General features: G+C 40.9%; 1 protein-coding gene across 2 annotated transcripts in view; it reads left to right on the top strand.

Moving 5' to 3' along the window:
* TRIM33 (tripartite motif containing 33) overlaps positions 1–23,836 on the top strand; it is a 64,787-nt gene that overhangs the window by 2,256 nt on the left and 38,695 nt on the right. For both annotated transcript variants that reach the window (XM_054711378.1, XM_008147363.3), the window contains exons 2-4: positions 16,036–16,154; positions 16,575–16,719; positions 16,884–17,016. In XM_054711378.1, coding sequence (XP_054567353.1) covers positions 16,036–16,154; positions 16,575–16,719; positions 16,884–17,016 — 397 coding nt within the window. The remainder of the gene's footprint in view (positions 1–16,035; positions 16,155–16,574; positions 16,720–16,883; positions 17,017–23,836) is intronic.

Raw genomic sequence — 23,836 nt, 5'->3', positions numbered from 1 at the left:
AGAGACCCCTGAGCAGCTTTCTTGAAAGGTGAGTAGCTCACAGGGCACCTTACACGTACATCCCTTTGCTGCACTGATGTGTAACGTGATTGGTGGAAATTTGGATGCATGGACTGATTAGGTGAGGGGTCCATGATCCCTTATCTCAGGGGTGGGGAACCTTTTTTCTGCTGAGGGCCATTTGGATATTTATAACATCATTGGGGGGGGGGGGCATACAAAATTATCAACTTAAACATTAGCTTGGTATGTTTGACCAAACTTTTAATTAACGCACCCCTAATGCCTTGGCAGGCCCAGACCAAGTGATTTCAGGGGCTTACAGCAGGAGGGCTGGGTGTTCCCCACCCCTGTCTTCTCCGAAACCCTTGGGACCAGGTGTGTTTTAGACTTCAGAATAGTTTGGAAATTTTCTTCTTCCTGGTAAGGTCTTTAATACTTTAGGGGGGCGTCGGTTAACACATTATCAAACACATTAATATTTATGTGGTGAAACACATAAATATCACACCAATGGGATAGACAATAAGTAGCCTTTCACAATTCAGGGTGGGTTTTGTTGCAAATTTATGAAAAATATTTAAAATTTTACGAAGTTTTTCAGTTTTGGAACTGCAGGTAAGGGATTGTGGACGTGCTCTGGGTTTGGGACTCATCCTGTGGGGTGTACCTGTGCAGTGTAGACTAAAGGGGGTTCCTGAAGGACTTTGATGTCAAGAGGATAAGAGGATCACATTTGTGATCCAGAAAGATCATTTGGTACATTGAAGGGTAAGGGAAGGCAAGGCTAGAGGGCAGGACCAGTTAGGAGAATCTTGAAGTAATCTAGGGGACAAATTCGGAATGGGTAGTAGAGGACTGATATCAGGTATCAAAGAAATAAGCATTTTGCTATGGGGCAAAGGTATGGACTTGGGGAGATGTATTTGAGTTTGGATGTTTACTTTGTCACTTCCTACTTGTGACAGGGACAGATTAATTTTTCTTAGCCTAAGTTTTCTCATTTGTGAAATAAGGACAGAATTACCTACCTCATAGGACTATTGATAGAATGAAGTGTGTACAGTAACTAGTACTACTTGGTAGTTATTAATGAAATGGCAGCTAGTTTATTATTAGTAGTAACTAATTGTGAGTAGCCCTGGGAATGGAGATGGGAACAGTGCTAATAGCAAATAAAAGAATTCAGGCCCTGGTCTGTGTTGCTTAGTTGGTTTAGTGTTGTCACATGCACCAAGAGGTCGCTGGTTCGATTCCTGGGGGCACATGCCCAGGTTTTGGGCTCAATCCCTGGCAGCCAATGTATGTTTCTCACAATGTTTCCTCTCTCAAATCTATCGAAACATATTAAAAAGGAAAGAATTCAGGCACAGAGCAGGGTGTGTTTGTGTGGTGTAGGGAGAATATAATTTTAGTTTTGGATGTTTTGAGTTTGAAGTATTGAGGCATTCAGGTCAGAATGTTAAGAATAGGGTTAGAGCGTTGGCCCAGGGACCTAAGGGTTTGGGATTGATTCCGGGTCAAGGGCATCCACCTGGGTTGCAGGCCTGATCCTAGCCCTGGTAGAGGCGTGTGCAGGAGGCAACCTATCGATATGTCTCTTTCATATCAATGCTCCTCCCTCCCTCCCACCTTTTTTTTAAACATTTTTATTGATTTCAGAGAGGAAGGGAGGGTTAAAACCACCAGTGATGAGAGAGAATCATTGATTGGCTGCCTCCTGCACGCCCCACACTGGGGATTGAGCCGGAAACCTGGGCAAATGCCCTGACTGGGAAGCGAACCGTGCCCACAGGGCCCTTTCACTCTTTTCTAAAAATGTGTGTGTGTGTGTGTGTGTGTGTGTGAGAGATATATCTTCAGGTGAGGATTAACAAAACAAAAGATAAGGGTTTGATTGATGGAGAAGATATAAAATGGTAGTGGATGTATAGAGGTGGGTAATGATTGTGTAAGCTCATGGCCTCCTGAGTTTAGTAAGAAGTGGGATTCAGTGTTCTTGTGGGAACCTGGCTTGTGTGGGAGATTTAGAAGGAGCACAGGATGAAAATTGTGTTTGACTGCTGTGGCTAAGGGACTGAAGTAATGCAGTTGGCTCTCTAATATATATGCAGGCAAGAGAATAATAGTCTCTAAATTCCCTCTTTATTTCTACATGCTTTGTTTTTGAACTGGTAGAAATAAGCAGATGGGACTAAATACTGTTAATCTTAAGGAAATGTTGCTTTTTAACCAGTATATAAAACAAATGAAGTCTGGAAGCCACCATGTTTTTAGGTATGGAATTTAGAAAATAATTTGTTAGTATTAACTCCTGTATCTTTGGTTTTTAAAAAAGCCAGCATGCTGTTCTGGAAGGAACACTGGATTTGGAGTCAGGCAACATAGTTCTGCTACTTGTTTTCTGGTTCCCTCAGGTTCATAATGTTTGTGTCCTTCAGTTTATCTCTACAGTGTAGCTAATAGTCCTTCACTATGTCTCACTGAGTCAAATAATAAATATGAAAATGTTTTTATAAACTCTGAAATGCTTTGCAGATGCAAGGTATTGTGGAACAACCTATGATTCCATCTCTACCCTGGGAAGCCATAGCTGGTAGTTTAATTCACCATTTTAAGTGTTTCTGAAACGATGACAAGTACATTACCCTCCCTCCTAACTGACCTTTTTTTCTGTTCCTCTAACTGTTAGAGTCTAACACACGGAAGTTATTCACACCCTTTAGCTGTTCCCTATAGATCTCTGCCTCTCCATGTATAGCTTTTGGACCAGCATCATCAGCATCACCTGTGAACTTGATAGGAATGCAAATGTTGTGCCCGCTACAGACCTGATCAGCAGTCTGGTTTAACAACTCTTCCAGGTGATTTTGATGCACACCAAGTTTGAGAACCGGTGTTCTTGAGTGAAGAAGGGCTCCTCACTTCGAATGTTGCTTCCTAAGAAAGGCTTTTTCCGACTACTCCTTTTCTTTTTTCCTTAAAATTTTTTATTTTATTGATTTGAGAGCGAGAAGGAGAGAAACATCAGTTTGTTGTTCTACTTATTTATGCATTCATTGGTTGCTTCTTACATGTGCCCTGACTGGGGATCGAACCGGAAACCTTGGCACTTGTGACAGTGCTTTAACCAACTGAGCTACCTGGACAAGGCCTTTTTTTAATACTTAATTAAGAGGAAGATATAGAGCTTTTAAATAAAAATTAAAATTTTGGGAAACTTAATCTGCTGCCATGAGCTTGACAGATTCTCAATATTTAAAGGGATTTTTGCCCTAGCTGGTTTGGCTCAGTGGGTAGAGGTTAGTCCTCGTACTGAAGGGTCCTGGGTTTGATTCCAGTTGAGGGCATGTACCTCGATTGCAGGCTAGATCCCCAGCCCTGGTCGAGATGGGTGCAGGAGGCAACCAGTTCAGGTGTCTGTCTCACATTGATGTTTCTCTCACTCTGTCTCTCCCCCTCCCTTCCACTCTCTCTAAAAATATCAGTGGAAAAATAGCTTCAGGTGAGGATTAACAACAAAAATAATAGAGTGTGAATATTAAAAAAAGGCATTTTTGATGAAATTGGTAGTGATATTAGCATTTTTTTCTTCTGGGATATTGTGCAATGAAATGTCAACATTTGTAAAATCTACATAGTGAATTAATATTTTCCACAAATGACCAATGCATGATGTTACAAAATCACACATAGAAAAAGATTCAGAGTTTAAAATAGACCAATAGGTTTTAATATAAGAGTGTGGTAAAAGTGCATCAGTATGGTTTGAAGTTTCACCTTGAGGCAGACATTTAAGAAATAAATGCTGTACACTTTTTATATTTTTTGTATTATATAAAAGAAGAGTAAGTAGCCACATGTTTGAAAAGGCCAGGGTGCTCTTCCTTTTTTAAAATGTATTTCTTTAAAATACATTTTTATTGAATTCAGAGAGGGAGAGAGAGAGAGAGAAATATCAGTGATGAGAGAATCATTGATTGGCTGCCTCCTGCACAATGCCGCCAGAGATTGAGCCTGCATCTGGCCATGTTCCCTGAGTGGGAATCGAACCGTGACCTCCTGGTTCATAGGTCGACCCTCTCATCCACAGAGACCAGGCCTCTCTCCCTTTTTAAAAAATACATAGCTGTAAGAGGCCAGGTGTTCTTTATTTTATTTAAAAAAATATTTTTGACTTCAGAGAGGAAGGGAGAGAGCGAAACATTAATGAGAAACATCAATGATGAGAGGGAATCATTGATTGGCTGCCTCCTGCACACCCCCTATTGGGGATTGAGCCCGCCACCTGGGCATGTGTCCTTGACTGGAATTGAACCCTGGACCCTTCAGTCAGCAGGCGGACACTATATCCACTAGGGTGGCCAGGTGTTCTTCATATTCTTCAAATAAAGTAAGTCATCACAACAGATTCAATGCAAAAGCATATGTTGTCATCTTCTATTACCGTGGTCAGCAAACCGTGGCTCGCGAGCCATTTGCGGCTCTTTGGCCCCTTGAGTGTGGCTCTTCCACACAAAATACCACGGCCTGGGCGAGTCCATTTTAAAGAAGAGGTGTTAGAAGAAGTTTAAGTTTAAAAAATTTGGCTCTCAAAAGAAATTTCAATCGTTGTACTGTTGATATTTGGCTCTGTTGACTAATGAGTTAGTTTGCCGACCACTGTTCTATTAGACCAGACATTAAAGAGATATTAAAAAATATAAAAAGCTTTACTGAATATGAAATTCTAGGTTGAAAATATTTTTTCCTCAGAACTTTGAGGGTATATCTTTCAGGTTCTTAGAAATCAGTGTTGGCCGTGCTAGTCTGATTTTGCTCCTTTGTACAATCCCAGTTGAGGTTTGTTTTTATTTACTTCTTCCTGGAACCTTTTAATTATCTCTTTATCCTTATTCTGAAATTTGGTGATGTGTCTCTATTTATTGTTTTACCTTTCAATAGTTTTTAATAGTTTACTGTTTTCTATTAGTCTGGTGATCTTTGCTTTTAGTAACAAAACTGTAAACTTAAAAATTTTTCATAAGGATACCTTCCCTTCCCCAATCACCTCTTACACACACACACACACACACACACACACACACACACACTTTTTGGAACCGGTGCACTTTGGATGTTGGCACTCTTGGGTTTATACTCTCTCCTACCTTTTCTCTTATGTTTTCCTTCTGTTCGCTTTCTTATTCAGCTGACATTCTGAAAGATCTTGAGTTTATTTTCTTTTTAAATTTATTTTTTTAATATTTATTTTATTTTCTAAAGTTTTACATATGTCTCCTTTTTCCCCAATTGACCCCCCTCCCCCCCCCCCCCCCAGGGCAAGCCCTCACTGCCCCAGTGTCTGTGTCCATTGGTTATGCTAATACGCATGCACACAAGTCCTTTGGTTGATCTCTACCCCCTGCCCCCTGCCATTTGTCTCTGGATATATTTCTGTTCATCAGTTTATGTTCATTATATCCCACATATGAGTGAGATCATGTGATATTTAACTTTCTCCAACTGGCTTATTTTGCTTAGCATAATGCTCTCCATTGACTTGCTAATCTTTTTTCTTTTTATGTTGATCTCTCTGTCCCTTTTGGTTTGAGGCTTCCTCAGGGGTGGATAACCCTTGTACTCGTCCTACTTGAGTGAGACAAGAAAACTCTGATTGGAGGTTTTATGTTTGTTAATTATTGGACTTCCCTTTATTTTTTCAATGGTTTTATTGATCTTTTAGAGAGAAGGGGAGAGAGAGGGAGAACTAGAGAGAAACATTATAATTGGTTGCCTCCCACATGCACCAGACCGGGCCTGGGTATGTGCCTGACCCCCGAATCAAACCAATGACCTTTTGGTGCATGAGATGATGTTTAACTAACAAGAGTCCCACTTGCCAGAGCTGTAGGACTTCACTTTAGATCAGGGGTTGGCAAACTAGAGCCCATGGGCCAAATCTAGCTTGCTGTCTCGATTTATATGGCTCATGTGCTAAGAATGATTTTTATATTTTTAAATGGTTGAAAAACATCAAAAGAATATTTTGTGATGTGAAAATTATATGAAATTAAAATTTCTGTTAATAAATAACATTTAGGAACACAGTTATGCCCGTTTCTTTATGTATTATCTATGACTGCTTACATGCTGCAATGGCAAAATGAACAGCTGTGACAAAGACTGTGTGGCACTCATTGCTTTGCACTGCTTTTTGGTGCACTACAAATTGCAGTGTTGTAGTAATAACTTAATAAGCATATATGTATGGCTATAGCATGACATTTACAAAAATACTTTAATTATCAATGCATACCTATCATTTGAAACAAGACGAGAAGAGAAAAATGGATTTCACATGGCACACTTAAGGAAGGAGGAATAGGAGTTATTTTCTTTTTGAATTAGTTGGCAAAGTGTTTATTATACACTTTTACTATAGCTCTGCTAAAAGGGTACAACATGTAGATAACACTAGAGTAAGTACTGGTCATAGTACTCCCAACACAAGGAAAGTAGTGGACAGAGAAGTTAGAAATTTTAAAATGGAATATCTCATCACAGCAGAATTTCTTAAAGGTGAAAAAATGAAATCAAGGTAAGTTTCTGAGTGGATTATTTGTTAGCCAGGCAAGAAAAAGCTCTTCACTGATGGTGAGTTAATTAAAATCCTCCCAGTTAAGTAAAATGTCTCCCACAAAGAATTTTGCAATTCTTATTATAAATTTGTATTACAAAAATCTTTAGATTATTATTATACTAGAGGCCCGGTGCACAAAATTTGTGCACAGATGGGGTCCCTAGGCCTGGCCGGTGATCAGAGTTGTCTGGGGCCTCCCTTCCCTAGCTGCTGACTGCTGGCCGGGCCTTCTTTTGTTCCGTGCCACCCCCTGGTGGTCAGCGCACATCATATCGAGTGATCGGTCTCCCCGTCGAACTCCCGAGGGGTGCACGAAATTCCTTCACAGGGGGTGGGGGGGTGGTGTCCCTCAGCCCGGCCTGCACCCTCTCCAATCTGGGACCCCTTGAGAGATGTCCGACTGCCAGTTTAGGGATCGGGCCTAAACTGGCAGTCGGACATCCCTCTCGCAATCCAGGAGCCACTGGCTCCTAACTACTCTGCCTGCCAGCCTGTTCACCCCCAACTGCCCCCCCTCCCCACCGGCCTTCTCACCCCCAACCCCCCTTGCTGGCCTGCTCACCCCCAACTACCCCCCCCCCCCCCGCCAGCCTGCTTGCCCCCAACTGACACCCCCCTCTCCCGCCAGCCTGCTCGCTCCCAACTTCCCCCACCACTGGCTTGATCACCCCCAACTGCCCTCCTCTCCTGGCCTGATCGCCTCTAACTGCCTTAGCCTCCCACTATGGCTTTGTCTGATTAGTGTTTCGCTCTCATATTGATAGTTCCCTCTCCCTCTCTCTTCCTCTCTCTCTCTCTCAAAATCAATGAAAAATCTTTAAAATTAATCAAATGTTCATGGAAATATGGTTCAGAAGAGAAATTAGTCATGGTTGAAATCTGCTTTTGCCCTTAATGTTGGTTTGAAGGTGATGATCCCCCTTTCTCACGTGCATATTATGATTGATTTTGCTATTAAGGTTTTGGCTGTAATTTAGACTGTTTTAACATTCATATAGTTTATTCTTTCTCTGTTTTCCATACCCAGTTTATGTTTTATGGCTTCAAGGTCAGTTATCTGAATTAATGACAGATGAAGAAAAACAGATATGGACAAATTTATTTGAATCTTATGATCTTACTAGAGGCCCGGTGCACGAAATTCGTGCATGGAGGGGGGTTGTCCCTTAGCCCAGCCTGTACCCTCTCCAATCTGGGACCCCACAAGGGATGTCCGACTGCCCGTTTAGGCCCGATCCCTGGGATCGGGCCTAAGCGGGCAGTCGGACATCCCTCTCACAATCCAGGACTGCTGGCTCCCAGCTGCTTGCCTGCCTGCCTTCCTGATTGCCCCTAACCGCTTCTGCCTGCCTCTCACAATCCAGGATTGCTGGCTCCCAACTGCTTGCCTGCCTGCCTTCCTGATTGCCCCTAACCGCTTCTGCCTGCCAGCCTATCACCCCCTAACCACTCTGCTTCCAGCCTGTTTGCCCCCAACTTCCCTCCTCTGCTGGCCTGGTCACCCCTAACTGCCCTCTCCTGCAGGGTTGATCACCTCTAACTGCCCTCCCTTGCAGGCTTGGTCCCTCTCAACTGCCCTCCCTTGCAGGCCAGGTGCCTCCCAACTGCCCTCTCCTGCTGGCCATCTTGTGGTGGCCATCCTGTGTCCACATGGGGGCAGGATCTTTGACCACATGGGGGCAGCTATATTGTGTGTTGCAGTGATGATCAATCTGCATAGTTCTCTTTTATTAGATAGGATAGAGGCCTGGTACAGAGGTGGGGGCCAGCTGGTTTGCCCTGAAGGGTGTCCCAGATCAGGGTGGGGTACCCTGGGGGCGTGGGGCGGCCTGAGTGAGGGGCCTGTGGTGGTTTGCAAGCCGGCCACGCCCCCTGGCAACAGAAACAGAGGCCCTGGTATCTGGAATTTATTTTCCTTCTACAATTGAAACTTTGTAGCCTGGAGCAGAGCCAAACCTGGGGATCCCTCCGAGGCCCGAAGCCATTTCTGTTGGGGTTATAATTGAAACTTTGTTGCCTTAAGTGGGTGGGCCCGGCCAGGGTGTGTGGAAAGCTTTGCTTCCCCTGTTGCTGGCAGCAACCCTGGCCTGCTCTCTCAAGCTCCATTCTGCCGCCATTTGTTTGAATTTGTTTACCTTCTATAATTGAAACTTTGTAGCTTGAGTGGAGGCTTAGGCCTGCAACGGCTGGCAGAAAGCTTGGCTTCCTCTGTTACCTAGGAAACCTTGCTCTCTGTGGCTGTAGCCATCTTGGTTTGGGTTAATTTGCATACTCGCTCTGATTGGATGGTGGGCGTGGCTTGTGGGTGTGTGGGAGGTATGGTCAATTTGCATATTTGTCTAATATTAGATTAGATGACTTTATGTTCCTTATCTGTAAAATAATATCAGCTCCAAGTTAAAACTTTTTCATGTTATTGCTTATAAAAAATATCTCAGGTAATATTATCCTCTTCTTTTTTTGTTAATCCTCACCAGAGGATATTTTTTCATGGATTTTTTTTTTTTTTTTTTTTTTTTAGAGGATGTAAGTGGTAGAGGGAGGGAGAGAAAAGCGAGAGAGAGAGAGAGAGAGAAAGAGAAAGAGACACACACACACACACACACACACACACACACACACACATTGATGTGAGAGAGATACATTGATTGGTTGCCTCATGTACATGCCCCACCTGGGACCAGGGAATGAACCTGCAACCCAGGCACATGCCCTTGATGGAGACTTGAACTCGCTACCCTTCTGTCAGGCTAATGCTCTAACCACTGAGCAATGCAGGCTAGGGCTATCTATATTATTATTATTATTTTTAAACAATTGAGGCTATTAAGGCAGAGAGGTAAAATTTTACCTAAACGTGGCTTTTTTCATATGGAGAGAGTATCAGAGCCTCAGATGGATGCTGTTTTTGGCAACATAATACAACATTACATTTTCTTAGTATTCTACAGACATGCCAAAAATGTATGTTTTTTTATTCTTGAAATATATAAATAGCTCATGTTTCATTATACTTTTATTGTTGTCATGTCTCCTTTCATTTTAATACTTAAAATTTTAATTATTTAGCTATTGTTTTTGTTTCTAGATATCTGTTCCCTTTGAAATCCATTTTTTAAAATTATTTGAAAAATATTTTTATTGTTGACAGTCCCCCCATTGTCTTCACCACCTTATTGTGTGTGTTGATGGGCTATGCATATAAGTTACTTGGTTTCTCTCTTCATCCTCCACCCCCACATCGAGGTATGTCAGTCTGCTTGTCAGTCTATTCCATGCCTCCATGCTTCAGGACTTATTTTGTTGGTCGATTCATTTTGTTCATTAGATTCCACAAATGAATGAGATCATGTGATATTTGTCTTTCTCAGATTGGCTTTTTTCAGTAATCATAATAGTCTCCAGGTCCATCCATGTGCCAAAGGGTAAGAGAACCCTCTTTTTTACAGCTGCATAGTATTCCATGGTACAGATATCCTACAGCTTTTTTTTATCCATTCATTCATTGATGGGCTCTTAGGCTGTTTCCAAATCTTAGCTGTTGTAAATAATGCTATGTATGAACATAGGGGTGCATATATTATTTCTGATTGGTGTTTAGGGGTTTTTAGGCTATGTTCTCAGAAGTTGGATTGCTGGGTCAAATGGAAATTCCATTTTTAATTTTTTGAGGAAACTCCATACTGTTTTCCATAGTGGCTGCACTAATATGCATTCCCACCAGCAGTGAACTAGTATTCCCTATTCTCCACATCCTCACCAGCACTTGTTTGCTGATTTTTGATGATAGCCATTCTGACAGGTGTGAGGTAATATCTTATTGTGATTTTAATTTGCATTTCTCTGATGATTAGTGACTTTGAGAATTTTTTAATAGGTCTCTTGGCTATTTGTATGTCCTCTTTGGAGAAATGTCTATTTAGGTCTGCCCATATTGGATATTAACCCCTTATTAGAGATATCATTGGCAAATATGTTCTTCCATACAGTGGGTTCCCTTTTTATTTTGATGCTGGTTTCTTTCGCTGTGAAGAAGCTTTTTAGTTTGATGTAGTCCCACTTGTTTATTTTTTTGCTGTGTTTCCCTTGCCCGAGCAGATGTATTAGCAAAAATATTGCTATGAAATATGTCTGAGATTTTACTGCCTATGTTTTTGTGTATTGGCTTTTGATGTAAAGTGTACTTGTGATTTGCATTTGAAAAATGTTTGAAATCTGTTTCTTAAATCTGAGAACTCCTTTTCTGCTCAAGTCATAAATACTGGTGTACTGAAGGGTACTGTCCTTTATCCTATTCCCCCTCATCTATATATATAAAAGCCTAAGTGACTGAACAATGGAATGACTAAACGACTGGTCAGCCAGTCGCTACAATGCGCACTGACCACCAGGGGACAGACACTCAACCCAGGAGCTGCCCCATGGTGGTCAGTGTGCTCCCACAGGCTGGCCGGCCCAGATCGGCCCTGATTGGCCCCGATCACTGGCCAGGCCGAGGGACCCCACTGGGCCTCTAGTTAACTATAACTATGCTTCAGATTGAACTACTTATAATGTGGTTCCCTCTGGAACTATGCTAAACACAATCTATCTAAAACTTATTACATTCTGGCTAAGGTTATTTTCCCCTCATTTTGAGTAATTGTGTAATTGTCCATGAATTACCAACACCATCATCATACAGTCATGAAGTCTTTTGGTTTTGCCTCTGATTTATCCTCTTTATATCTATCATGACTGCCTTAGTTTAGTCTCTTATTTTGTGACTAATGAACCAGCCTTTTAACTAGAGAGATAGTTTAGCATAGGATTTAAGAGGAAGGGTATATTCAGACATCATGGTTTCAGATCTTGGCCCTTCTCTCAACTCCTGTTTACATTGCCATATGATCTTGAGACTGTTACTTGAGCTCTGAACCTTAATTTCCTCACCTTTGAAATGGTGATAGTAATTGAACTTTAAGAGCTGTTTGAAGACTCAATGAACTAATACATATACATTTCTCAATAAGTACTGATGGGTCTTACAGTAAAACTTTGTATTAATGCAGATTTAAATATAATTTGATCATGATTATCTCCTCATTCTCAAATAGGCAGGTTAAAATTCTTACTGGAGTGAGGGCAGAAGTGCTGGGTAGAGCAAGGTTGGGTTGGGAAACATCAGAGAAGAGATGTGGGTGGCAGAGGTCCCAATGGTCTTCTGTGCCAATTTTTATGAATCGAGTGGGGAAAATGGCACCAACCAATAAGAGATTCCTGGAATTCCATAGAACAACAGCTTCAGCCTGGTATCAAAATACAGTCTTAGTTTGTGTTAGTCTTAGTTTGGCTGGCTAAGAAAGCTTATACAATTACTTTACTTTCCAACAACTGGACTCTATTTTATGCAGTTGAATTTTGAAGCCTCACTTATTTTGTTAAGGCAGAGTTTTACCTTATTTATTATATTAATTGATTATTTTTAATCCTCACCCAAGGACTTGCTTAGAGAGAGGAAGTGAGAGAGAAAAACATCAGTGTGATTAGTTGCCTTCCATGTGTCCCAACTGGGGATTGAACCCACAACCCAGGTTTGTACCCTGACCAGGAATCAAACTGGCAAACTTCCAGTGTATAGTTGTTGCTCAACCAGCTGGGTCAGGCTACCTTATTTTTAATTAACCTTTTATCTCAATTTTCTCTTCATATTGTAGTTAGAATTTTTCAAGCTGATGTTGAATTAGAATAGATTATTGTAGTTTGATATTTTAATTTCATGTATTTTCCACTTCCCAAATTAATATATATATATTTACTTTTAGCTCATGCATATTTTATTATTGATGCCTTTGTTAATTATTTTTGAAATTTCGCTTCTAAATATTTTTCCACGTTCTTAAATACTAGTGGCCCGGTGCACGAATTTGTGCACATTGAAAGGAAATTAATTAGAAGTATTTTAATATCGCTATTTGCCCTTTCTCTATAACAGAAGTGTCAGGTCGGTCACTTAGCCTTTTACACGCTCCAGCAAGAGCTTTATATATATTGTGCATGTGCGAGTCAATGTTTATTGTTAAATTGCCAGTGCGTGTCATATGTACCGGTCGGACGGATGTACCATTGGTCACTTAACCTTTTATATATATACTAGAGGCCCGGTGCATGAAATTCGTGCACTGAGGGGGGTTGTCCCTCAGCCCAGCCTGTACCCTCTCCAATATGGGACCCCTCAAGGGATGTCCAACTGCCCGTTTAGGCCCGATCCCAGTGGGATTGGGCCTAAACGGGCAGTTGGACATCCCTCTCACAATCCAGGACTGCTGGCTCCCAACTGCTTGCCTGCCTGCCTTCCTGATTGCCCCTAACTGCTTCTGCCTGCCAGCCTGATCACCCCCTAACCACTCTGCTGCCAGCCTGTTTGCCCACAACTTCCCTCCTCTGCCGGCCTGGTCACCCCTAACTGCCCTCTCTTGCAGGGTTGATCACCTCCAACTGCCCTCCCTTGCAGGCCTGGTCCTTCTCAACTGCCCTCCCTTGCAGGCTGGGTGCCTCCCAACTGCCCTCTCCTGCTGGCCATCTTGTGGTGGCCATCCTGTGTCCACATGGGGGCAGGATCTTTGACCACATGGGGGCAGCTATATTGTGTGTTGCAGTGATGATCAATCTGTATATTACTCTTTTATTAGATAGGATAGAGGCCTGGTACAGGGGTGGGGGCCAGCTGGTTGCCCTGAAGGGTGTCCCGGATCAGGTGGGGGTTCCCTTGGGGCATGGGGCAGCCTGAGCGAGGGGCCTGTGGTGGTTTGCAGGCTGGCCACGCCCCCTGGCAACGCAAACAGAGGCCCTGGTATATGGAATTTATTTTCCTTCTACAATTGAAACTTTGTAGCCTGGAGCAGAGCCAAGCCTGGGGCTCCCTCTGAGGCCGGCAGCCATTTCTGTTGGGGTTATAATGGAAACTTTGTTGCCTTAAGCAGGTGGGCCCGGCCAGGGTGTGTGGAAAGCTTTGCTTCCCCTGTTGCTGGCGGCAACCCTGGCCTGCTCTCTCAAGCTCCATTCTGCCACCATTTGTTTGAATTTGTTTACCTTCTATAATTGAAACTTTGTAGCTTGAGTGGAGGCTTAGGCCTGGTAAGGGTAGGCGGAAAGCTTGGCTTCCTCTGTTACCTAGGAAACCTTGCTCTCTGTGGCTGTAGCCATCTTGGTTTGGGTTAATTTGCATGCTCACTCTGATGGGATGGTGGGCATGGCTTGTGGGCGTGGCTTGTGGGTGTGTCGGAGGTATGGTCAATTTGCATATTTGTTTATTATTAGGTAGGACTAGAGGCCTGGTGCACGAAATTCATGCATGGGGCCGGGGGGGGTGTGCTCCCCTCAGCCCAGTCTGTACCCTCTCCAATCCAGGATCCCTCTCACAATCCAGGACCGCTGGCTCCTAATTGCTCACCTGCCTGCTGACCTGGTTGCCCCTAACTGCCCCCTCCCCCGTTCCCTGGTCGCCCCCAACTGGCCCCCTCTGCCAGCCTAGTCGCCCCTAACTGCCCCCCCCACCTGCCTGGTCGCCCCTCACTGCTCCCCCTGCTGGCCTGGTTGCCCTCAACTGTCCCCCTGCTGGCCTGGTCACCCCTCACTGCCCCCCCTGCTGGCCTGGTTGCCCCCAACTTTCCTCCTGCTGGCCTGGTCTCCCCAAACTGCCCCCCCTCTCCCCCTGCTGGCCTGGTCTTTTTGAACTGCCCCCCACTCTCCCCTGCTGGCCTGGTTGCCCCGAACTGCCACCCCTGCCGGCCTTGTCGCCCCATGCAGCCTGCGGTTCAGTCATTACTACGATGGAGTCCTGGACAATTTGCATATTCCTCTGTTACTAGTAGATTAGGTTGAACTGTATATACAACTGCTGTATTTGCAGGTCAGAAGTGGTTTAAATTGGCAGATTTATGTGGTTCAACTTAATGCTTCATTAGTTATTACAACAATAAGTAGTTCTGTTATATGTCTGAAAAGTTAATTTCCTTTTACACTTGAGTAATAGTTTTATCAGGATATAGATTGCTAGGTTGGCTGTTATTTTTGCTAAAAGCTTTGAAGAGATTGCTATCTTTTGGCATTGTTTTTTTTACTGATGAGGTAGTTCTGTTGTTAGTCTTGATTGTCTTCTAATATTAGCAGTTATGAAGAGTTTTTGCTCCATATTTGGTTTGTTTAGGTGTGGATTTATTTTTAATTATCCTGCTCAGAAATTGGGTTGCAATTTGAGAACTCATTTATTCAGTTTTGAAATTCTTGGTCATTATCTCTTTATAAAGCATCTCTGCCTCCTTTCCTTCATGAACTTCTAGAACTTCTGATTGACACATGCTGGACTTTCTCATTCACTTATTTAGCTTTCTTCTTGTTTGTAGTTTTCATCTCTCCTTATCTCTGCATGGTGTAAAGAGTAAAATTTATATACTAGTCTTGGAACCCTCTCTTAAAAGTAAGGATTGTGTCATTTATGCTGTATCCTCAAATTTATGGCTGATATGTAGTAATTAGTTTGTTGTGTTGACTGTGGTGCTATATTTTAGTTGTTAACTTTAACATCTGTATGTTACCTCAGCAGGTTTATCTATTTTTATAGATGCTAGAGTGATAGCAGGTTAAGGGACAGGTGATCTTTCTTCCCACACTAACATGAATTCAAGTAGTTCTGAACTAAGTCAGAATTTATAAGATGATAGATTGTTACAGCAGCAACTGAAATATACAAAATTGCCATAAACTTGGGGCCTTAATACAACACATTTTATTTTCTTACTGGTCTGGAGGCTAAAAGTTTGAATTCAGTTTTACTGAGTGTCTTGCAGAGTCTGTGTCAGCAGCTCTGGCTCTTTCTGGTGGCTCTGAGGAAAGCGTCTGTTTCTTTGTGTTTTTCAGCCACTATTGAAGTTACCTGTATTTCGTGGCTTGTGGCTCCATCTCGAAAGCTTCCATTATCAGTTGCGTTTTCCTTTTTTGTAATCTAATCTTCCTCTGCCTCCCTCTTATAAGATCACTTGTGATGGCATTTAGGGCCAATCAAATAATCCAGGACAGCATTTCCATCTCAAGAGCCTTAATTTAATCACAGCTGTAAAGTCTCTTTGCTGTATAAGTGACACTGACAGGTTTTTCAAGGAGTAGGACCTGGATATCTTTAGGAAAACACATATTGTAATAAAGATGCACCTTTAAACTTTTTTGCATATTAATGATTGTCTTTCTCTTCCTAAATAGGTTATCATTTTTTTCCAGTGGAATAATTCAATGGATTATTTTACTTAGCTCTTAATGCTCATTTCTTTGGTGTTGTCAGTGACATATTGAATGAGTAGTTTTCATATGGGCAACATGCACAGTTTTCCTTATATTTTCTGAAAAATATTTCTTAATGTTGTCATTTTGTATTGTAGTTGGTGTGATACGGTGCCCAGTATGCCGCCAAGAATGCAGACAGATAGACCTTGTGGATAATTATTTTGTGAAAGATACATCTGAAGCTCCTAGCAGTTCTGATGAGAAATCAGAACAGGTATGCTTCTCAATTTTTCTTTATATTTCTATCTTGATATCAAAATGTAAATTACTAGAAAAGCATGTTTGGGTTGTTACATAAATTAGGCTAGTTCTGCTATAGTTATATCTTTCAAATTGAAAATAAAGGATATCTTTATTCTACACTCTCTCAAATCTGACTCAATGAGACAAAAGATCATTACTGGAAAATTGAAATCTTTTATAGATTTTGTGTTCTGAGACTTAGATTTTTACCAACTGACTGTTTGATCTGGAAGGAGAGGATCTCATTAAAGATAAATGGATAATAAAGTAATTTTATTCTGGGTACATAAATTAGTATATTTGGAAGTATGTTAGACAGTTTTCACTTTTTTATTTTGTGGATCTATATTTTCTAAATCTAATGTAGCTTAGTATTTATTTCCTCTTTTAGGTATGTACTAGTTGTGAAGACAATGCAAGTGCAGTTGGCTTTTGTGTAGAATGTGGAGAGTGGCTATGTAAGACGTGTATTGAAGCACATCAAAGAGTAAAATTCACTAAAGATCACTTGATCAGGAAGAAAGAAGATGTTTCAGGTAAGAGAGAAGCAATTTTAATGATTACTATTAATCTCCCTCTTTTGCCCCTATAGCATTTCTGCATATTCTTTATAAGCTTTGGATACCAGTATCGATAAGAATTTAGAAAGTTAGACAAAAATTTTGTTTAGTTTAAAAATATATGTTTTATTTTGCTACAGAGTCTGTTGGAGCATCTGGTCAGCGCCCTGTTTTCTGCCCTGTACACAAACAAGAGCAGTTGAAACTTTTCTGTGAAACATGTGATAGACTGACATGTAGAGACTGTCAGCTATTGGAACACAAAGAACATAGGTACAGAAGTCATAATTGCTTATCAAGAAATATTATAAAAAGTTCTTTAAAAATTCTTATTTACTTTTCCTAAAGCAAATATGTATTCCATAATTTTGTTTGTTAGCATTTTAATTCTCAATTTTATATATTTCTTAAATCATTATTTTTGATAAGTTAATGGTTTTCACATTCATACCTAATAGTTTTATGATTTGTTAAAAATGCATTATATGGATTTGGGTTTGTAAGAAAGGAATTGTATTTGTTTGCTCTGCCTTGGTTCAGATACACTGTTTTTCAAGTGCTGTGTTATTTAGGCTATAAGCTGTCATCTAAAAAGGTAATATTCCCCTGGGTATGGATAAATGGTACCCATTTTAACATTAAAGCATAAATAAACTGATATCATTTTAGATATTACAATTTGCAGAAAAATCAGGGATTTATAAGCATCTAAGTAATCATAGTTACTAATTCTTTAATACATATCTTAGTATTTTAACCCGTTATAACCTCAGAATTCAATAGTATTTACTTATCACCAGTTTGTTACATCCTAACTGTTATAGAACGTACTGAAATTTGTCAGTTATATGACAAAATTTTCTAGTAAATTTCCCAGTTGATATGACATCTATTTATTACAGTTAAAAAGATGGTCTTGCTTAGCCATACAGAATTTTCTTACAACAGTTCTGCTGAATTGGAAATAGGTTTTATGAATCTCATGCCATAAAAGAGTAGGTCAAGTTGGATCAACCACACTTTAATCTGTTTTTTAACTGTAAGATGTCTTAGAGGTTTTAATTTGTTAGATTCATTGGAATTCATTTAGAATTCTCCTAAAAAGGAGGTGATACATTAATCCATAGTTTGTGTCACACTTTTCTGAATTCACACCAATTACCCATGAAGTGTTGGTACTAGTATCATGACTGTTTTAAAGGAAAGGGAATCTATTCCCAAAAAGTTTTAGTAATCTGTACAAGGTCTCACTGTTAGTGGTAGAACCAGAATTTGAATAAAGTGGTCAGACCCCAGATCTATTTTAGCTCATATGCTTATTTTTCTCCCAAATGTTTTATAGAACCTAGAATACAGTTTACCTGAGGGTACTAATCTTGTGCCTATCTTTACCTCAGGGCCAAATCTTACCTTTGATTATTTTGTAATAATCGAAGTAAGATACTAGATTACTTTCTCTCAGCTGCAGTTAGATCTTTGAGAAATCTTAGATTTCTTAAGCGTTTTAAATTAATGGTGAGATTCAAAAAGAACAAGAAGATGGCATCCTTTTTCTCATGAAAGAAAGCTTCCACTGCCCCTCTGTCTAAGTTTAGCCATGATCTTTCCCCTTTCTTTATCATTTTCCTTGACAAAGGAAAATATACCAGGTCCTAATTATCTGTTGAATGTTTTTCCCCTTTTCTTTAGTTCATACTTTTTACATTTCCTGGATAGACTATTGCAGAACCCATGTCATTGGAATTAAAAACCTAGGTTCAACACATTTCTAACTGGTGTCCTGGTTTTGAAGTTATCTTGTTAAATTCATCTGTCCATATTGCGGCAAGGGTGATTTGGTAAGATACGGAGTTGCCCCCTTCCCCACCCTTTTTTAAAAGAACCCTTCAGAGGTCCCCTGTAGTCAAAGTTGAAAGTGTTCAATATTGCATACTTGATTGAGTCTTACCCAGAGTCTTTCTCGTCCTCATCTGTATGAAGTTAAACAGTCCACAAGACCACCCTCACTTCTGACGCCAACTGCAGAGTTCAAAAAAACCTAAATATAGGAGACAACAGCATGCAGTTCAGCTCACTGATAGGATTTGCTGTTACCTTCTTCAATTAGCGTGGTAGCCTTCCAAACCGAATGTGCCTTCACCTTGGAACTGTCATCCCTAATTGAAGCAGCTCTGTTGGTTAATAGCTGTTTCTAGAGCACCACCTGTGGGATCACAGGATTCAGCAGCTCCTCAGATGGTTCCAAAATCATACTTAAGGGAAAAGAGGCTAGGCACCTGCTCATAAAAGCCATAAATACGTCTTTGCATCCTCCTTGTTGCATGTTTCTGCACAGTTTCTGTGTATGCAGAACTCTTTTAGGCACTGCCTTCCTTATTAGAGTGCTCCATCATCATCCAAGACATTATGGGAATTTCAGGTTTCAGGGTTATTTTATGTTCTTAAGTCATAGAGTCAGTCTCAAGTAATGCCTAATGGCAAGCCAGTAATTTTCTCTTACATGGCGTACATTTTACCACAGTATCCAGGAATTTTCTGGTCCAAAATCCCAGTGGTTGCTGCTGCGTAGTACTCATAGGCTGGCTGGCTTGATTTATTTATTTATTTATTTATTTATTTATTTTTAATGGCATCCACTACTGCCTGCTGACCCCCCATGCCCATGGCCATCAGTGTCTCCTCTCTTCAACCTCTCAGGCCTCATCTGGATGAGGGGCCTTTCAGCAGATCAGTACCCATCTCACTGTGTCAAGCTGGGAGTGCTGGGTCCCCTGCATCAAACCATATTGTGAGGCTCTTCTCCTTCCCCTCCTCCATCTGCCTCTTTCATGCTCTTGCCCAAATTCCTGTTGGGTACAGCTACCTAAGGGGCTTCTGATTTGAAGCATCCCCTAGTCTATGTCCATAAACTCCTGCAGACCCATTTAGATGGATCCACCATGCCAGGACGCTCCAATTCCAAATCAAGAAGGGGAAGCAAGAACATGTGGCATGACTTCTTCCACACCCTTTCTTTTCCTCTTTCCATATCCTCCAGAGCCTGAAGAGTTGGACTTTGCTTCCTTAACAGGAGAATTTAAGCCGCCCTCCTCCTCCTCCCCCTCCCTCTCCTCCTTTTTTTGTTTTTTGCAGGTATTACTTTTATTTTTATTTATTTTTTAAAATTAAATCTTTATTGTTGAAAGTATTACATATGTCCCCCCTTTTCCGCCATTGACCCCTCTAGCCCACCCCCATCCCCATAAACTCGAGTCTGCACAATCTCTGTTGCTGATACTTCCAAAATTGTTCCGAGTGTGGATCATAGGGCCCCAAACACATCTGGAGATAGACTACTTTTTGCAATTCAGACATGGCCTGCCCCCATTCAAATATGAATGACCTTCTTTGAGGTGGTTGTATCGATTAGTACTAGTAATATTATCAGGTGTGGTAATATTCAAAATTCAAATATACCAACCAAATGTTGGGCTTCTTGTTTAGTTCTAAAGGTGCTTGGCAAAAACTGTATTTCTTTACCTGTGGAATGTCAAGGTTATTCTGCCTAGGTTATTCCTAAGTATTTCACCAGTTTGGGTGGGTACTTGGACCTTTGCAGGATTTATTAGCAGCCTTTGTTGGTCGTGTGTGTCTCCATTGCATTTAAGTCAAGTCCTACCTTCATCGTTAGTTTCTGATATTATCATGATATCAATACAGTATTACTATGCTCAGAACCTGCAAAAAGTCTAAATCCCTTCTAACCAAATTATACCAGTAAACTGGTGAATTGAAATAACCCTGTGGCAGTATAGTAAATGTAAATTGGGATCCTTGCGCAGGAAGGAAAATTGCTGCTGGCATATTTTTGAGATTGAGGCAGAGAAGAAAACATTTTCGGGACCAATCACTGAGTACCATGTTCCTTTAGCCTGCTGTATGTATTTTTGTACTGTTGAAACCATATCAGGGACTGCTGATGCTATGGTGGCACTACTTTATTAAAGCTTTAATAGTCTGTTAGTCTTGATGAGCCATCCACTTCTTCACAGGCTGCCCAAGGTTATTGTAACAGAGAATTCATTGGTGCCGGCACTTTAGCTTTTAATTTGTTATTAAAGTGGTAATCTCTTTTTGTCCACCAGGTGTATCCTATATTGTCTCAAGTTAACAACTTCTGTTGGCTCAGACATTTCTTTATGGTCTTGTAAGTTCTTAAAAAGGAAAGCAGCTTTAAAACTTTATGACATTTTGTACCTTAAAATGTTACATGGTTTCTAGTAACCATGGGGTTATCCCTCCTTACTCTAATAATTCTCCTCACAGTAAATGAATAAAGAAAAGTATAGACTTATAAATATCAAGAAGTCACCAATGGAGATTTCAGTTAATTTAAAAAATAACAAGAATATTGAGTATCTAGTGATTCTGATATTTGACTTAGTTGAGTTGAATGAACTACAACCCAAGGGTAAAGGAGATAGAAAGGAAGCCACTCTAGAGGTAATAGGTATCACAAAAGATGGGCTTATTCTTTGAATAAATAAAATCAAAGGCTTTGAACTTGGGGATATTAGGTCTAAATGGAGGGTGGGGATGAGGAATTTGGCCAAATTGTAAAGATTAACATTAAATCTGCACACTAAACTGGGACTTTCACTTCCCCCAACTTGCTTCCAATTTCACTATTTCACTATTTCTCTCTATTCCCCTTTCTGGAAATAGAGGCCTTTTAACTCTCTGGAGAAAGTGAATGATCAAAAGAAGTCTCTAAATGTTGACATTTGGGGTTCATTTCTAATTAAAAAGATTGCCTTACAGTGAAGTTCACCAGTTCATAAGTTCTGCTATCTCTCACACATGATTTTTAACAGTTTTTTATTTTTAATTATTTTGAAAATTAAATCCTCTCCCAAGGAGTGAGGATATTTTTCCTATTGATTTTTAGAGAGAGTGGAAGGGAGGGGGAGGGAGGGGGGAGAGAGGCGGGAAGAAGAAGGGTGAGGGAGAGGAGAGAGAGAAACAGATGTGAGGGAGACACACCTCCTGGTTGCCTCCCACACACTCCCCAACCGGGGGTGGAGGTTGAACCTGCAACCCATGTCCATGCCCTTGACCAGGAATTGAACCTGAGACCCCCTGGTGGGCAGGCCAGTGTCTAATCACTGAACACAAGGCCAGGGCTCTAAGCAGTTTTTAAGTATATTTAAATAATGGATGGAAGGATCATCTCTCATTTGAAGAGAGCTAATGTCATATGCCATACATTTTGAGATAAGTTGAGAATTCTCAACTCCTGTCTCGTCTAGCATCAAATATAGAGACTGGAAAAGCTAAGTATTGTCTCTCTCAGCATTCCTGGCATTAGGGTAGCTCTGATCCACAGTTTATGGCCATAAAACATAAGTGGAATTCTGCTTTGTGGGTGATTTTCAGAAAGCTTTTGCCTTCCTGATGAAAGGGACAGATGTTGCAGGTGTCAGCCTTTTTAGCCTTTCCCTTCTTGAATTTGGTTGTGATGCCTGGAACTGGGACACCATTATATGCTTGTCTCTCTATAAAGCCAATTTCTCCACTAACACACTTAGATTCCATCTCATGTTATCTAGCCAAGGACATTGCTTCAGCAGTTTGTCCTTTTCTGCTGATGTCAGTTTTTCAGTCTTTAGTAGTTATTCCTATCAGTATTCAATATTCTATTTTTATCTTTAAAAACAAAGAAAATACAAAACCTTTTCTTTAATCTACTTTTCCTGCCAACAGCTGTTCCCATGCCTCTTTGCAGCAAAACTTTTTTTTGGAAATTTATTTTTATTTATTTCAGAGAGGGAGAGAGAGATAGAAGCATCAATAATGTGAGAATCATTGATTGGCTGCCTCCTGCACGGCCCTACAGGGGATTGAGCCTGCAGCCTGGGCATGTGCCCTTGACCACAATCGAACCTGGGACCCTTCAGCCTTCAAGCCGATGCTCTACCCACTGAGCCAAACCAGCTAGGGCTGCAGCAAAACTTTTTGAAAGTATGCTTATATTTGAAGAGAGCCATTTCTACTGTCTCATTTTCCTCTTAAATATATACACACTTGACTGTCAGCATTCTACCAACTTTTTTCCCCCCAAGGTCACCAATACCATTGCTTTACTAAATCTAGAGGTCATTTCTTGGTAATCATCTTAATACCATATATATCAGCAACATTTGACATGGTTGATAATTCCCTTAATACATTTTACTTACTTGGCTACCAGGAGACCACATTTTTGTAGGTTTCCTTGTACTACACTGATTACTTCTTCTCAGTCTCATTTGCTTACCTTCCTGTATCTCCTAATGTTAGATATGCCCGGTCTTACTCCATGTGGTCATTTACAGCTACATCATGTGGTCTTAAATAACATTCATATGCTGATGATGTCCATATTTATATATTTCTCAGTATTGTGTACTTTCAGATTTATCTCTTCTACAGACTGTAACAACTCGACTTGAGTGTCTGCTTTATCAAATATATTTAAAATTGAACTGGTCATCTTCTCCAAAACTTTTTCACTGGCAGGCTTGCCCCATCTCCATTTGTGGCCAGTGCATTTTTTTTTTCTCTCTCTTGTTGTATAGGTCAGATATCCTGGCACCATCCTTGACTCCACTGTGTTTTCATACCCAAATCCAAACTTTGAAAATACTTGATCTGGGGATCAAGCCTGCAACCTGGGCATGTGTCCTGACTGGGAATCGAACTGTGACCTCCTGGTTCATAGACCTATGCTCAACCACTGAGCCATGTGGGCCAGGCTGGTTCCACCTTTTATTCACGGAGTCCCAAAGAGCCTACCTAGAATAGGACAGATGGTCTTTGGCTTACGATGGTTCGACTTACAATATTTTGACTTAAAGTATTTTGATCTAGTGATATGTGGTGTGATAGTCTCTTGTAATGCTGAGCAGTGGCAGTGATGTGATTTTGGCCAATTGTAGGCTAATGTAAGTGTTCTGAGCTCTTTTAAGGTAGGTTAGATTAAGCTATGATGTTCAGTAGGTTAGGTGTGTTAAATGCATTTTTGACAAGATATTTTCAGCTTACAATGGGTTTATCAGAACATAACCCCTTCGTA

This window comes from Eptesicus fuscus, chromosome 22, assembly GCF_027574615.1.
Source record: "Eptesicus fuscus isolate TK198812 chromosome 22, DD_ASM_mEF_20220401, whole genome shotgun sequence".
NCBI classification, from domain to species: Eukaryota; Metazoa; Chordata; class Mammalia; order Chiroptera; family Vespertilionidae; genus Eptesicus; species Eptesicus fuscus.
This window is presented reverse-complemented; position numbering and strand designations above follow the sequence as displayed.